The 12,075-nt window shown below is 46.0% G+C and overlaps 1 protein-coding gene across 3 annotated transcripts in view; it reads right to left on the bottom strand.

Annotated features, from left to right (window-relative positions):
• The window catches only part of LOC309360941 (uncharacterized protein), a 97,699-nt gene continuing 85,624 nt past the window's right edge, over nucleotides 1-12,075 (bottom strand). The window contains exons 1-6 of one of the 3 annotated variants that reach the window (XM_081895946.1): nucleotides 9,778-10,024; nucleotides 8,109-8,328; nucleotides 6,933-7,078; nucleotides 4,830-4,946; nucleotides 4,118-4,352; nucleotides 1-198 (exon numbers count right to left, since the gene is read on the bottom strand). In XM_081895946.1, coding sequence (XP_081752072.1) covers nucleotides 194-198; nucleotides 4,118-4,352; nucleotides 4,830-4,946; nucleotides 6,933-7,078; nucleotides 8,109-8,133 — 528 coding nt within the window. In that variant the 5' untranslated portion in view covers nucleotides 8,134-8,328; nucleotides 9,778-10,024 and the 3' untranslated portion in view covers nucleotides 1-193. Of the gene's footprint in view, nucleotides 199-3,532; nucleotides 4,353-4,829; nucleotides 4,947-6,932; nucleotides 7,079-8,108; nucleotides 8,329-9,777; nucleotides 10,025-12,075 lie in introns of those variants that run through there. The other 2 variants (XM_081895945.1, XM_081895944.1) reach the window with 2 other exon arrangements.

Below are 12,075 nucleotides of genomic sequence, written 5' to 3'. Positions count from 1 at the left end.
AGAGTCGGTCAGACAGAAGCTGTCAAACACCTCAGTGTGAAAAATTAAGGCTTTATTGCAAATTCCAAAATGAGAGAAGACGTTTCTGTATCAAAAAGAGGGCATCCGGTTTCTGGAAGGCGGCAAACAGTCAGAAAGGTTCCCCTTGTTATGTTGCAGTGCCAATCTCAGCCAGGAAAGGAGACAGTTGCCGTTATTCTAGGGAAGGGAAAAAGTCAATAGGTAAGTTCTCCATTCCAGGGTCAGGGTGTGTGTGTGTGTGTGTGTGTGTGTGTGTGTGTGTGTGTGGAATCAGTTGTCAATTCCAGGGGAAAACTAATCAGAGGTGAGCACAGCACACACCCAAGGAAAACAAGCTGCAGTATTCCAAATTTTTAAAAGGCATTTCGGTTGCTCAGCATGCAGAATTAAATTTATATACAGTACCTCCTTTCTTCCAAGGATCACAGGGGCGTTTTACAACATAAAACGCCAAAAAAATACATAATGTAGTAAGAAACGAAACAATACCAACACCCCCCTCCACGATTAAAAAGGCCATAGATTGTTAAAAGAGCCAAAAGTTTAACCTCTGGCATCTGCAGAAAGGATGGGAATATCCCCTGCCAGACCCCCCCCCCCCAAGAGAGTCTGCCAGTCAGAGTTGACAACACTTACCGTATTTTTCTGTTTATAAGACAAGGTTTTTTATTATTATAAATTACTGTTAAAAATTGGGGGTCGTCTTATACACTGATAGTGCAGAGGGGGGATGTGTGATTGGTGGCAGTTGTGAGCAGGAGATTGTAATTGGTGATTGGGCGGCTGATTGGCGGCTGTGGCAAGGCCTGCTGGTGATTGGCGGCTCCTGGTGGGCAGGCGATGGGTGGCTTTGTTGAGGCATGTGATTGTCAGCGGTCAGGCAGGTGAGCGATTGGCGGCAACCCCCCCAAAAAAAGCTCAACAACTCTGGCCAATCTCTCCCCCCCCCCATTTCCTAAATTTGGAGTCCCCCAAAAATACAGGTCGTCTTATACATGGGGGCATGTTATACACGCAAAAATATGGTAGCTAGATAGATCAATGGACCAACTCTGTATAAAGGCAGCTTCCAAGGTTTCCTATAGAAATCAGCCAGAACCACGAGGACTGGCACCTTCTACATTTTTTGTATTTTTATGAGTGGTTTGTAGTTTCATTGTTAAGACGAGAGGGATGTAACAAACCTGATTCAATTTCTTTTAATGCTTTTTGACTCTTCTTTCCTCTTTAAAAATCCTTTTTGAAATTCTCATTTTCTCTTCATTTTTTCTCACCCCCCCCCCTATTTTTTCCCGGTAGCCAATCAGATGTCCCAAACGGGGAAGACTCCACAAGCAGGATGTGGAGAGCAGTAGCCCCTCCCACTCTTGTTCTCCATCCTTAGGTAGACTGCCTTTGTCCATGGAGGTTCCATGGAGGGGTCATAAGGAACTAAGAAGAGCCTGGCTGCAGGATCCGACTCAGAGGGGGACCATCTCATCCAGCATCCTCTCTTTACAGATTTTTTTTGGGGGGGGACAAGGAGGGGATTGTGATGACGGTGATATCACACACAAATCTCTGATGCCAACTTTCTAGAACAAGGTTTCCCAAACGTGAGTCTCCAGCTGTTTTTGGACTACAATTCCCATCACCCCCACCACTGGTCCTGCTAGAAAGGGATGATGGGAGTTGCAGTCCAAAACAGCTGCTTTTCCTTTCCTTTTTTTAAGGGCAAAGTCGAAAAGTCAACCTTTGGACTATTTCAAATACCTGTTTTTATAACTTTTAAAAACCCCTGATTATTTTATTTCTGCAAACAGCTCAGAAGGTATAAATTTAATCAAATAAACGGCACCCCTGCTGCGCACCCCCCACCCATGACATTCCTCCAGAATCCGACCTCTCTCCCCCCACACCCAAGAAAATGTGCATTATCCCCTCCAGGTCAGCAAGTTGTAGTATTGCTGTTCTGCCACTAGAGGGAGCGCCTGGACCACCACGACTTCATTTTGCGGATTCTTTGCTTCCCGGAGACTCAGCCTCTTGAGTCTATCAAGCCCCTAGCTTAACCCATTTTTATTATTAAATATCCTTGCTAATAAAAATAATAGCAACTGTAAGACCTGGTAAGTATTATTAATTATTATTAGTTGCTAAATAAATGTAGGCCCTTTGCCCTAAAGTTCCAGGACAGGCTACAACAATGAAAAGGTATTTTTAAAACAACTTGCAAATCATGGAAATTCCTAGGCAGAATGTTGGATCAGGACCTCTGCAGGAGCCCCCTAGAAGGGAAATTCCAGCTAAACATCAGGGATAACTTTCTGACTACGTGAAATGGATTCTCCATGGCCTTACTCGTATTTATGGGACTGCCTCTCCTGGTCTGCCCTGCAGAGGACCTTAAGGTCCATGAACAACCATAGTTCAGAGGTCCCGGGCCCAAGGAAGTCAGACTATCCTCCACCAGGGCCTTCTCAGTGATGGCTCCGACCTGGTGGATTGCTCTGTCCCAGGAGACCAGGGCCCTGCAGGATTGAACTTCCTTCCGCAGGGCCTGTAAGACAGAGCTATTCTGCCAGGGTTTCAACTTGAACTTAGCCTGATCTTTTATTCCCCTTCCTTCCTTCCCTTCCCTCCCCTTTTTATGAAGATTCCCCTCTCTGAGACCCCACAGCTAATTCTCCCCTGGTCTCCTCGCTGGCCCAAATAGGACTAATTCAGCCAGCTAGCCCTGGGGATCATCTAATGTTTATTGGATGGATTTCCCCCCTAAATTAATTTTTGAATTCTGAATTTATGGTTATTCACGTTTTATACTGTATTTTATGCTATTTTTTTGTTGCATCAATTAAGTGCTTTAAATTTGTTGTTAGCTGCCCTGAGCCTGGTTTTCTGAACTGGGAAGGGCGGGGTATAAGTTAAAAAAAAAATTCTGACCTTGCTGCGTTGGAACGACAAATGTATTTATTTCACTCCATTGATTCAATGGACTGAAATCCCAACTGAACTTGCTGCCTCTAAGCGGATTGCTGATAGACACAGACAAGTCTAACGGAAGTTGGACCTCATTTATACAAAACGCAGCAGGTGAAAAAACAAGTTATGCAACTGTGTTAGAAATAACTATTTGGAAAATATCTAATATTATCCAAACAGATGTAGAGTTATGGAACTGGATTTGACAGCTGTTCTAGTGATGCCCTATACCCTCAAATAAATAAGAGCTTTCTGATCTTAAGAGCTGTCTGCTCAAATATAGCCACAACACGTAGCTAATAAATATGACAAATGTATTATTATTAGTAGTAGTTAGAATATAATCCAAAATTTACAAATCATAAACATCTATAATGTATGTATAAGTACAAGAAATAATTCTGCCTGCGTCGTGGTGTTCCCTGACAGCAATTCATTACGTTGACTATTTCTTGTTTATGGACTTATACATACATTATAGATGACGCTTATGATTTGTAAATTTTGGATTGTATTCTAACTACTACTAATAATGCAGGTGAAACTCGGAAAATTAGAATATCGTGGAAAAGTTCATTTGTTTAAGTAATTCAACTTAAAAGGTGAAACTAATATATGAGATAGACTCATGACATGCAAAGCGAGATATGTCAAGCCTTTATTTGTTATAATTGTGATGATTATGGCGTACAGCTGATGAAAACCCCCAATTAACAATCTCAGAAAGTTAGAATATTGTGAAAAGGTGAAGTAGCTACTCAATCCATAACACCTGCAATGGGTTCCTGAGCCTTTAAACGGTCTCTCAGTCTGGTTCAGAAGGAAGCACAATTGTGGGGAAGTTGAATTACTGAAATAAATGAACTTTTCCACGATATTCTAACTTTTTGAGTTTCACCTGTACATTTACCATACTTATTAGCCTTGTGTTGCAGCTGCATTGGAGCAGATTATTCTGCATTGCAACACAGGGGTAAGAGCTGTCTGACAGTGGAGCCTCCCCTTCCTTGGAGGTTTCTAAACAGAGATTGGGTGGCCGTCTGTTAGCTGCCATTCCTGCACTGCAGCGGGTTGGACTAGATGACCCTTGAGGGTCCCTTCCCTCTCTGCAATCCTGTGATTCTGTGATGCTTACCACCGCTCACATTCACCCACTGGTCCTGGGAGTTGTCACTGGAGGTCATCTCAGCACTGGGGTCGCGGGACGGCAGGAGCATTCCGCTCTCCGGTGGAGCAGGGCTGGTGGGATTCGCACCCGGGTTGTCGCCGCCACTGTCAGGCACCTCCTTGTCTGGCTGCTCACTCCCGTCCCCGGAGCAGCGGGGGTCCAGGGCCTCCTCCCCAGCCCCAATTTCCTTCCCTGGATCCTGCTACAAACACAGTGAAAGAGAGAGAGAAGCTGGACTGTGAAGGAAGCTGCGCTCTGCGAGCAGGATTCGAACTCCGAGCAACAGAAGGAATTAGAGATTCCTGGTATGTTGGTTAAGATAGGAGAGAGAGAAGACAGGGTGCAGCAAGGGGGAGAAATTAAAAAAACACCATGGAAAATGGAGTGGGAAGCCAGGAAAACAAACAAACAAACAAAAATCTCTTATGTATTGGAATTAAGCCTTAAACAATCTTAGCAGGACATCTTGAGGCAGTGAGTTCCACATGTTAACGCTGTGCTGTGTGACAGCCTCCTTGGCTCATCCAGAATGCGGCCCCCCACCCATCTTTAAGTCTAAGCCAGTAAGAAGAAACATGTCCTCTTTCGGCTTTGGCAAGATGTCAAGAGCACCTCTGAGGACGTGAAGAGGGCCCTTTCCCCCTCACTGCCTCCCCCGGGGCAAATCATCTTTCGTAACCTGCTGAGCTGGGTCTTCCTTCAGCATCAAGAATCCATCCTTCTCCTCCACCTCCAAATTGACATCGGTGTCGTTCTGAGATTTGTATTCTTCGCTGTCCGTCTCAGAGACGGTAAACTGGGAAGGAGACGCAGAGAAGGGGCTGATCAATGGCTGCTCAGTCAATCAATCCATCACTCTCTGCGCCAAACTCCGGGAACTGTAGGCCCATTTTAAGTCCCATTGAAAAAACAATGATTTCATAGATTTGTTTCTCAATTTGACCCTTTTGCATGGTTTTGTATGCATGGTTAGGCATTGGGGCCTGCTGTTTTTTATTGTTCCTAGTTTAGTTTTTAATTTTTTTGTGACAGTTTAGTTTTTTTATTGTAATTGTTAAGAGTGAATTTCCATTTAATTATTGTTTGCTGATATTTAACTTCATTGTGTACCATTACACGATGATGGAGTCCTGCTTTATTTGAATTAAGTTGTTTATTTTAAAGTTATGTTTTTATTACGGCTTTTTTTGTTTTGTTTCGGATCAGATTATTATAAGGCGTGTGTGATCTTTGTTGTTTCTTCAGCTTGTAAACTACTTGTGTATACAGAAAAACAGTATTCAAATTAAAAATTTAATTGAATTGTGGCTCTGTGAGGGGAATGGGAGCTCTCTAACAACTCCCAACACCCTTAAACTACAACTCCCAGAATTCTTTGTGAGGGGGAACCTCAGCTGTTTTAAATGGTATCACAGAACTCAAAGAGCTCGTAAAATCATAGGGTTGGAAGGGACCCTGACGATCATCTAGTCCAACCCCCCAATCAGGAATCGTATGGTGTGAGCGTGGCCTTAAGTAATGATTGGGTGCTTTTCAATATCTATACGAAGCCGCTGGGAGAGATCATCAGGGGGTCTTGGACTGGGTGTCCATCAATATGCAGATGACACCCAGCTCTACCTCTCTCTCAAATCAGAACCAGTGAAGGCGGTGAAGGTCCTGTGTGAGTGTCTGGAGGTGGTTGGAGGATGGATTGTGGCTAATGGATTAAGGTTTAATCCTGACAAAATAGAAGTACTGTTTTTGGGGGGCAGGGGGCGGGCAGGTGTGGGGGACTCCCTGGTCCTGAATGGGGCAACTGTGTCCCTGAAGGACCAGGTGCGCAGCCTGGGAGTCATTCTGGACTCACAGCTGTCCATGGAGGCACAGGTCAATTCTGTGTCCAGGGCAGCTCCATCTGGTACGCAGGATGAGACCCTCCCTGTCCACAGACTGTCTCGCCAGAGTGGTGCATGCTCTGGTTATCTCCCGCTTGGATTACTGCAATGCGCTCTACGTGGGGCTTCCTTTGAAGGTGACCCGGAAACTACAACTAATCCAGAATGTGGCAGCTAGACTGCTGATTGGGGCAGCCACCGAGACCGCATAACACCGGTCTTGAAAGACCTTCACTGGCTCCCAGCACGTTTCCAGGCACAATTCAAAGTGTTGGTGCTGACCTTTAAAGCCCTAAACGGCCTCGGTCCAGTATACCTGAAGGAGCGTCTCCACCCCCATCGTTCTGCCCGGATGCTGAGGTCCAGCGCCGAGGGCCTTCTGGCGGTTCCCTCGCTGCGAGAAGCAAAGCTACAGGGAACCAGGCAGAGGGCCTTCTCGGTGGTGGCTCCCGCCCTGTGGAACGCCCTCCCAGCAGATGTCAAAGAGAGAAACAACTACCTGACATTTAGAAGACATCTGAAGGCAGCCCTGCTCAGGGAAGCTTTTAATGCTTAACAGACTGCTGTATTTTAATACTTTGTTGGAAGTTGCCCAGAGTGGCAGGGGAAACCCATCCAGATGGGCGGGGTACAAATAATAAATTATTATTATTGGAAAGAAGTGCATTGCAGGGGGTTGGACTAGATGCCCCCTGGGGCTCCCTTCCAAACTTTACAATTCTATGATTATATGTCTTAAAGGAAAAATAAAGCAAGGAGCAACTTATGGGATTTATCTGTGGTAAGGGGTGATCCGGATGAAATCCAAAATAAGTCAAGGGCCGACGTTTCGATGGCTGTGTCAAGTGGTTGTGGGGAAAACAACTTGCTTGCGTTAACAATGTGCTCCCAAGTCCCAGAGGTACCTCATAAGTCGGGTCCTCGGGATCATCTTCGTCCGGTAATTCTTTCTGGAGAAGCTCAGCCCAGCAGAGTTCCTCCTCTAGAGTAACATCGTCCTTTTTCCTTTTGTTCCCTTTGCCTGATGGGTGGACGGGGGCGTCCAATGTCTCTGCAGGAGGAGCAGCAAGATTAAAAACCAAACAAAAACAAAACAACCTGCAGATGTCTTGGCAAGGTTGCAGGTTCGGTCCCCAGGTGGGGCAGCTGCCTCTTCCTGCATCGCAGGGGGTTGGACCACTAGGTAATCCACAGGGTCCCTTCCAACTCGATGATTTTGAACAGTAAGAGGAGATCCAGAAAAGCAGGCGTGAGCCAGGGTGGTGCCCTGGTTTGAGTGCTGGTCCTGGGAGACCAGGGTTCAAATCCTCCCACTCGGCTATGAAGCTCACTGGGACTGGGTGACCTCTCAGCGTGACCTACCTCTCAGGTTTGTTGTGGGGATTAAATGAGGAGGTGGGGGGGAAGCTGCTTGAAGGAAAGGTGGGAGAGAAATGCAACAAAATGGGGGGGGGGAGAGTGTTAAAAAATGCACATGAAATTAATTAAATAATAATCATCATAATAATAAATTATACCCCGCCCTTCCCGGTTCAAAAACCGGGCTCAGAACCACTAACAACAAATTTACATAACAGCAGCAGCATAAAATACAGTATAAAAACATGAATAACAATTAAAGAAAATATCAAAAATCAATCAGATAATCCCCAGGGCTAGCTGGCTGAATTGGTCCTACTTGGGCCAGTGAGGAGGCCAGGGGAGAATTAGTTGTGGGGTCTCAGAGCGGGGAATCTTCATAAAAGGGGGGAGGGAAGGAAGGGGAATAAAATATCAGGCTGAATTGAGATTAAAAGCCAGGCGGAATAGCTCTGTCTTACAGGCCCTGTGGAAGGAGGTTCAATCCTGCAGGGCCCTGGTCTCCTGGGACAGAGCGTTCCACCAGGTCGGAGCCATCACTGAGAAGGCCCTGGCCCTGGTGGAGGATAATCTGACTTCCTTAGGGCCCGGGACCTCTAAACTATGGTTATTCATGGACCTGAAGGTCCTCTGCTGGGCAGACCAGGAGAGGTGGTTCCGTAAATATGCACCATATATAGCGACGCCTGCCCCTATCCTTTGCCCCTGCCCCCGGGTCTCACCTTTGGGGACCAAATCCCGTTCCATGACGGTCAGATATCCGAAAGCACGCTGGAACCTCAGAGGGGCAAAGGCAAGGATGATATGCGCTATGGTTCCCAGCCGCTTCTTGGCGCGGCGCACGGGTCGGTCCGGAGTCTGTGCCAGGGATCCTTTGCCCGTGGGGGTCCCTGCAGGGATGGCGAGGCGAGCCCAGGGGAAGAATTTGCGAAGGAACTGGAACTGAGCAGCCAAGAGCAAAGGAAAGCGATTTAGAGACGTACACCAGTCGCAGGCTTTCGTAGCAAACACAGACATGTTGAATGGGATAAATAGGGAGAATAAAACATAAATCTGAACCTCAGCAGCAGATCCCAAGAGGAGAAAGGAATAAACACTGGGAGATGTGGCTGTTGAGGTTTCACCAGTGCTGCGTATTATTATTACTTCCATTTCTATACCACTTTACATTTTAAAGAACAAATCTCAAAGCAGTTTAAAGGTAAAGGTAAAGGGACCCCTGACCATTAGGTCCAGTCGCGAACGACTCTGGGGTTGCGGCGCTCATCTCGCTTTATTGGCTGAAGGAGCCGGCGTACAGCTTCCAGGTCATGTGGCAGCAGGACTAAGCCACTTCTGGCGAACCAGAGCAGCGCACGGAAACGCTGTTTACCTTCCCACCGGAGCGGTACCTATTTATCTACTTGCACCTTGATGTGCTTTCGAACTGCTAGGTTGGCAGGAGCAGGGACCGAGCAACGGGAGCTCACCCTGTCGCGGGGATTCGAACCACCGATCTTCTGATCGGCAAGTCCTGGGCTCTGTGGTTTAACCCACAGTGTTTACAACACATTAAAACATCAAATAAGACAACCCAGAATAAAAAGAAATTCAAGCTTAAAGGGATATATTTCAGATCTATCAAGCCACCTTTGGGATGCCTCTGGGAAGCCTACAGAAAAGTCCTTCGCGTCCCCCTTCACATTCAGCAGGTAGACTGCCCCTGACTAGGCAGGTTCTATTCTCTAAGAAAGCTTAGAGGACTATTTCAAGGCCTCTCCAACTTATGTCAGGCAGTCTACTAGCACCCCAGAAGCTAAAGTGGCCCCCAGCCTCCTGGAATAATAATAATAATAAATAATAATAATAATAATAATAATAATAATTATTATTATTATTATTATTATTATTATTATTATTATTATTATTATTTATTATTTGTACCCCGCCCACTCTGGGCGGCTTCCAACAAAGATGAAAAATACATTAAAATGGAAAAGCTTGTCATCTAGGGCTGACAAACTGAAGATGTCTAGGCTGTGAAAAACAACTTGCCATGTCCTGGTGCGGCAAGAGAACGAGTGAAAAGTTCCCTTTTCGCACCTCTCCAATTCATTTTGCCAATTCGCAATACCTAAAAGATGCTCTCTTTTATTCTGCCCCAATTTGAAGAATTCCTAACCGCCTTAAACCCTGCGAAGTAATATTAAGAGCATCTCAATAGTTTTTCATCTTCTAGCCTAGCATCCTGCCTCCAACAGGGGACAGCCATGTAAACCAGGAAGCCCACAAGCAGCCCTTCCTTGCTGCTGGATTCCTCGCCACCCCCAGGGACCAGACTTGGGGAGACCGGCAAGCACCCCGACACCCTAAAAAGGCCCAATCCACAACCCCACCCCGACTGTGACTTACCAGATACGCCAGCAGACGACAAGGGCTTCTTACAAACCAGATTGTCCGTGGCACGGAAGTCTATAGGAAAAGAGCCCAATCTGCCAAGTTAGTAGGAGGGAGGGGAAGCACATACTGTCCCACGAGATTTTAAACAGGGTGCAAGAAATCCGATGCCATTTCAAAATGTGTTGGAGAGGATTATTGGGTTGTTTTATGTATTTTGTGTTTTTATATTGTGAAGTGCCCTGAGACCTGCAGGTATAGGGTGGTATACAAATTTTAATCATCATCAGCTCCTTGTTGCATCAGTGAATACACAACTATTTTAAAAAAGAAAGGGCTTCTTTTGCACCTCACAGGTGTGTTGTTGAAGGAACAGCCTCTAAGCCCTGAGCCCTTGCGTCCAGGAAACTTTGCTTCCAGGGAAACAGGATTGGAGAAAGAGGGTGTTGGAAATGCCCTCGGTGCCAACCCATCAAAATTTCCCCAGAGAGACATGCCGGTTAGCATGCACAGATATCAGCCACAGGACTTCAGCCCCTCCAAATAAAACCCTTTGAAGTAACTTGCTGTATAACTCCTGGTTGCTGTACCCAGGTACAGTAGTGCTCTGTCTAACAATTTTTTAAAAATATATATTTTATTTTTAACCAACAACCAAAACCCAATAGTGAAACCTCCCAGGCGGCTGATACACTGGGTATACATAATAACATATTCAAATAGACCATATTTACAATTCAATATACATTAACACTCCTCCCTCCACAAGGTTTATTTAACTTTTAACATTTTAATTGCCCCCAATTGTTCAAACCTACCCAAATAATTCAGTACCTTCTCAAACCAATCCTCCTCCTCCTCACTGACCTTAAACCCTTTCATTTTGTGTATCTTCACAGTTAAATTATAATTTTTTTCAGTTTTTCCCTCCATTGGTTCACCCCTAGCTCTTCTGCATTTTTCCAGTTACTCGCTATAACCCGTCCGGCTGCAATTACCATCAATTTTACCCATTTACATTCCCCTTTGGTTTCTAACTCGGTGCTACTCAGGCTAATAAGAACAATTAATTTAGAGCTACAAAAAACTAGATCAAAACACAAAGGTTTGCGGTTCGTGTGCCAGGCCAGGTCCTGAGTTCAAATCCACTCTGCCACAAAGCTCACTGGTTGACCTTGGATCAATCATGGCCTCTCGGTCTCTCTTTCTCTCTCTGCCTCGCCTACCTCCCAGGGTTGTTGGGACCGGGATATACGCTTCCTCATTATATCCTCACATTGAGCTTTTCTCAGGTGCACAGGTGAGAATAGTAACAGATTACGTCCCAGGTTTGCTGCAAGGATGCAATAAGCAGGCTTCCTCAACCTCGGCCCTCCAGATGTTTTGAGACTACAATTCCCATCATCCCTGACCACTGGTCCTGCTAGCTAGGGATCATGGGAGTTGTAGGCCAAAAGCATCTGGAGGGCTGAGGTTGAGGAAGCCAATGCAAAACAAGCAATTTACAGGAACCACAGAAAAACAGAGGCATAAAGTCAGAAGGGACCCCGAGGGTCAGGGAGTGCCATCTTTTGCCCAACATGGGGCTCAAACCCACAGCCCTGAGATGAAGAGTCTCATGCTCCACTGACTGAGCCATATTGGTTCTCAGGAGAAAGAGGCGAATGGCTTGCAGAATGATAGAGCCATTCTCCCAAGGAGGTCTTTGAAAGGAAAGTCAAAAAAGTCTTCCCCCCAAATCAATGCAGTACAAAATAAACACAAGTATAAATTAAAATAAATGCTAAATAAATGGAGGAACTTCCCCCCACCGGCTGCTGCTCCAAGCCTTCCCCCTGGAAGCCAAAAAACGATGAATTCAGAAAGTTTTAAGAACTGAACGATTTCCCTTCCTTACTGGAACACGCAGTTTGATGCAGGTAGACCTACCTGCGTCGGACTCCTTGGTTCCTTCTGCTCCATTGCATGGAAAGCAATGGGGACAAACTCGGATTCAATTAAGCAGCACACCCCACCCACCCTTTAAATAGACCCTGACTCAGCTGCCCCCCCCAACAGATGCTGCCTTAGGTCCCGGTCCTCAAATCACTTAGCCAGGGATTGACCTGAGACACGTTTGACCACTTATCCAACTCAAATGGCACTGAAATGGAGAGCTCAGCTGGTAGAGGAGGAGACTCTTAATCTCAGGGTTGTGGGTTCCAGCCCCACACTGGGCAAAAGATTCCTGCATTGCAGGGGGTTGGGCTAGATGACCCTTGGGGTCCCTTCCAACTCTATGATTTGGTTTAATTCAGACCCTGTGATTTCCTC

The sequence above is a fragment of the Podarcis melisellensis genome (genome assembly GCF_964234715.1).
Source record: "Podarcis melisellensis genome assembly, chromosome: 18".
NCBI classification, from domain to species: domain Eukaryota; kingdom Metazoa; phylum Chordata; class Lepidosauria; order Squamata; family Lacertidae; genus Podarcis; species Podarcis melisellensis.
The sequence above is the reverse complement of the archived record's forward strand: the minus strand, read 5'-3'. Positions and strand labels throughout refer to the sequence as shown.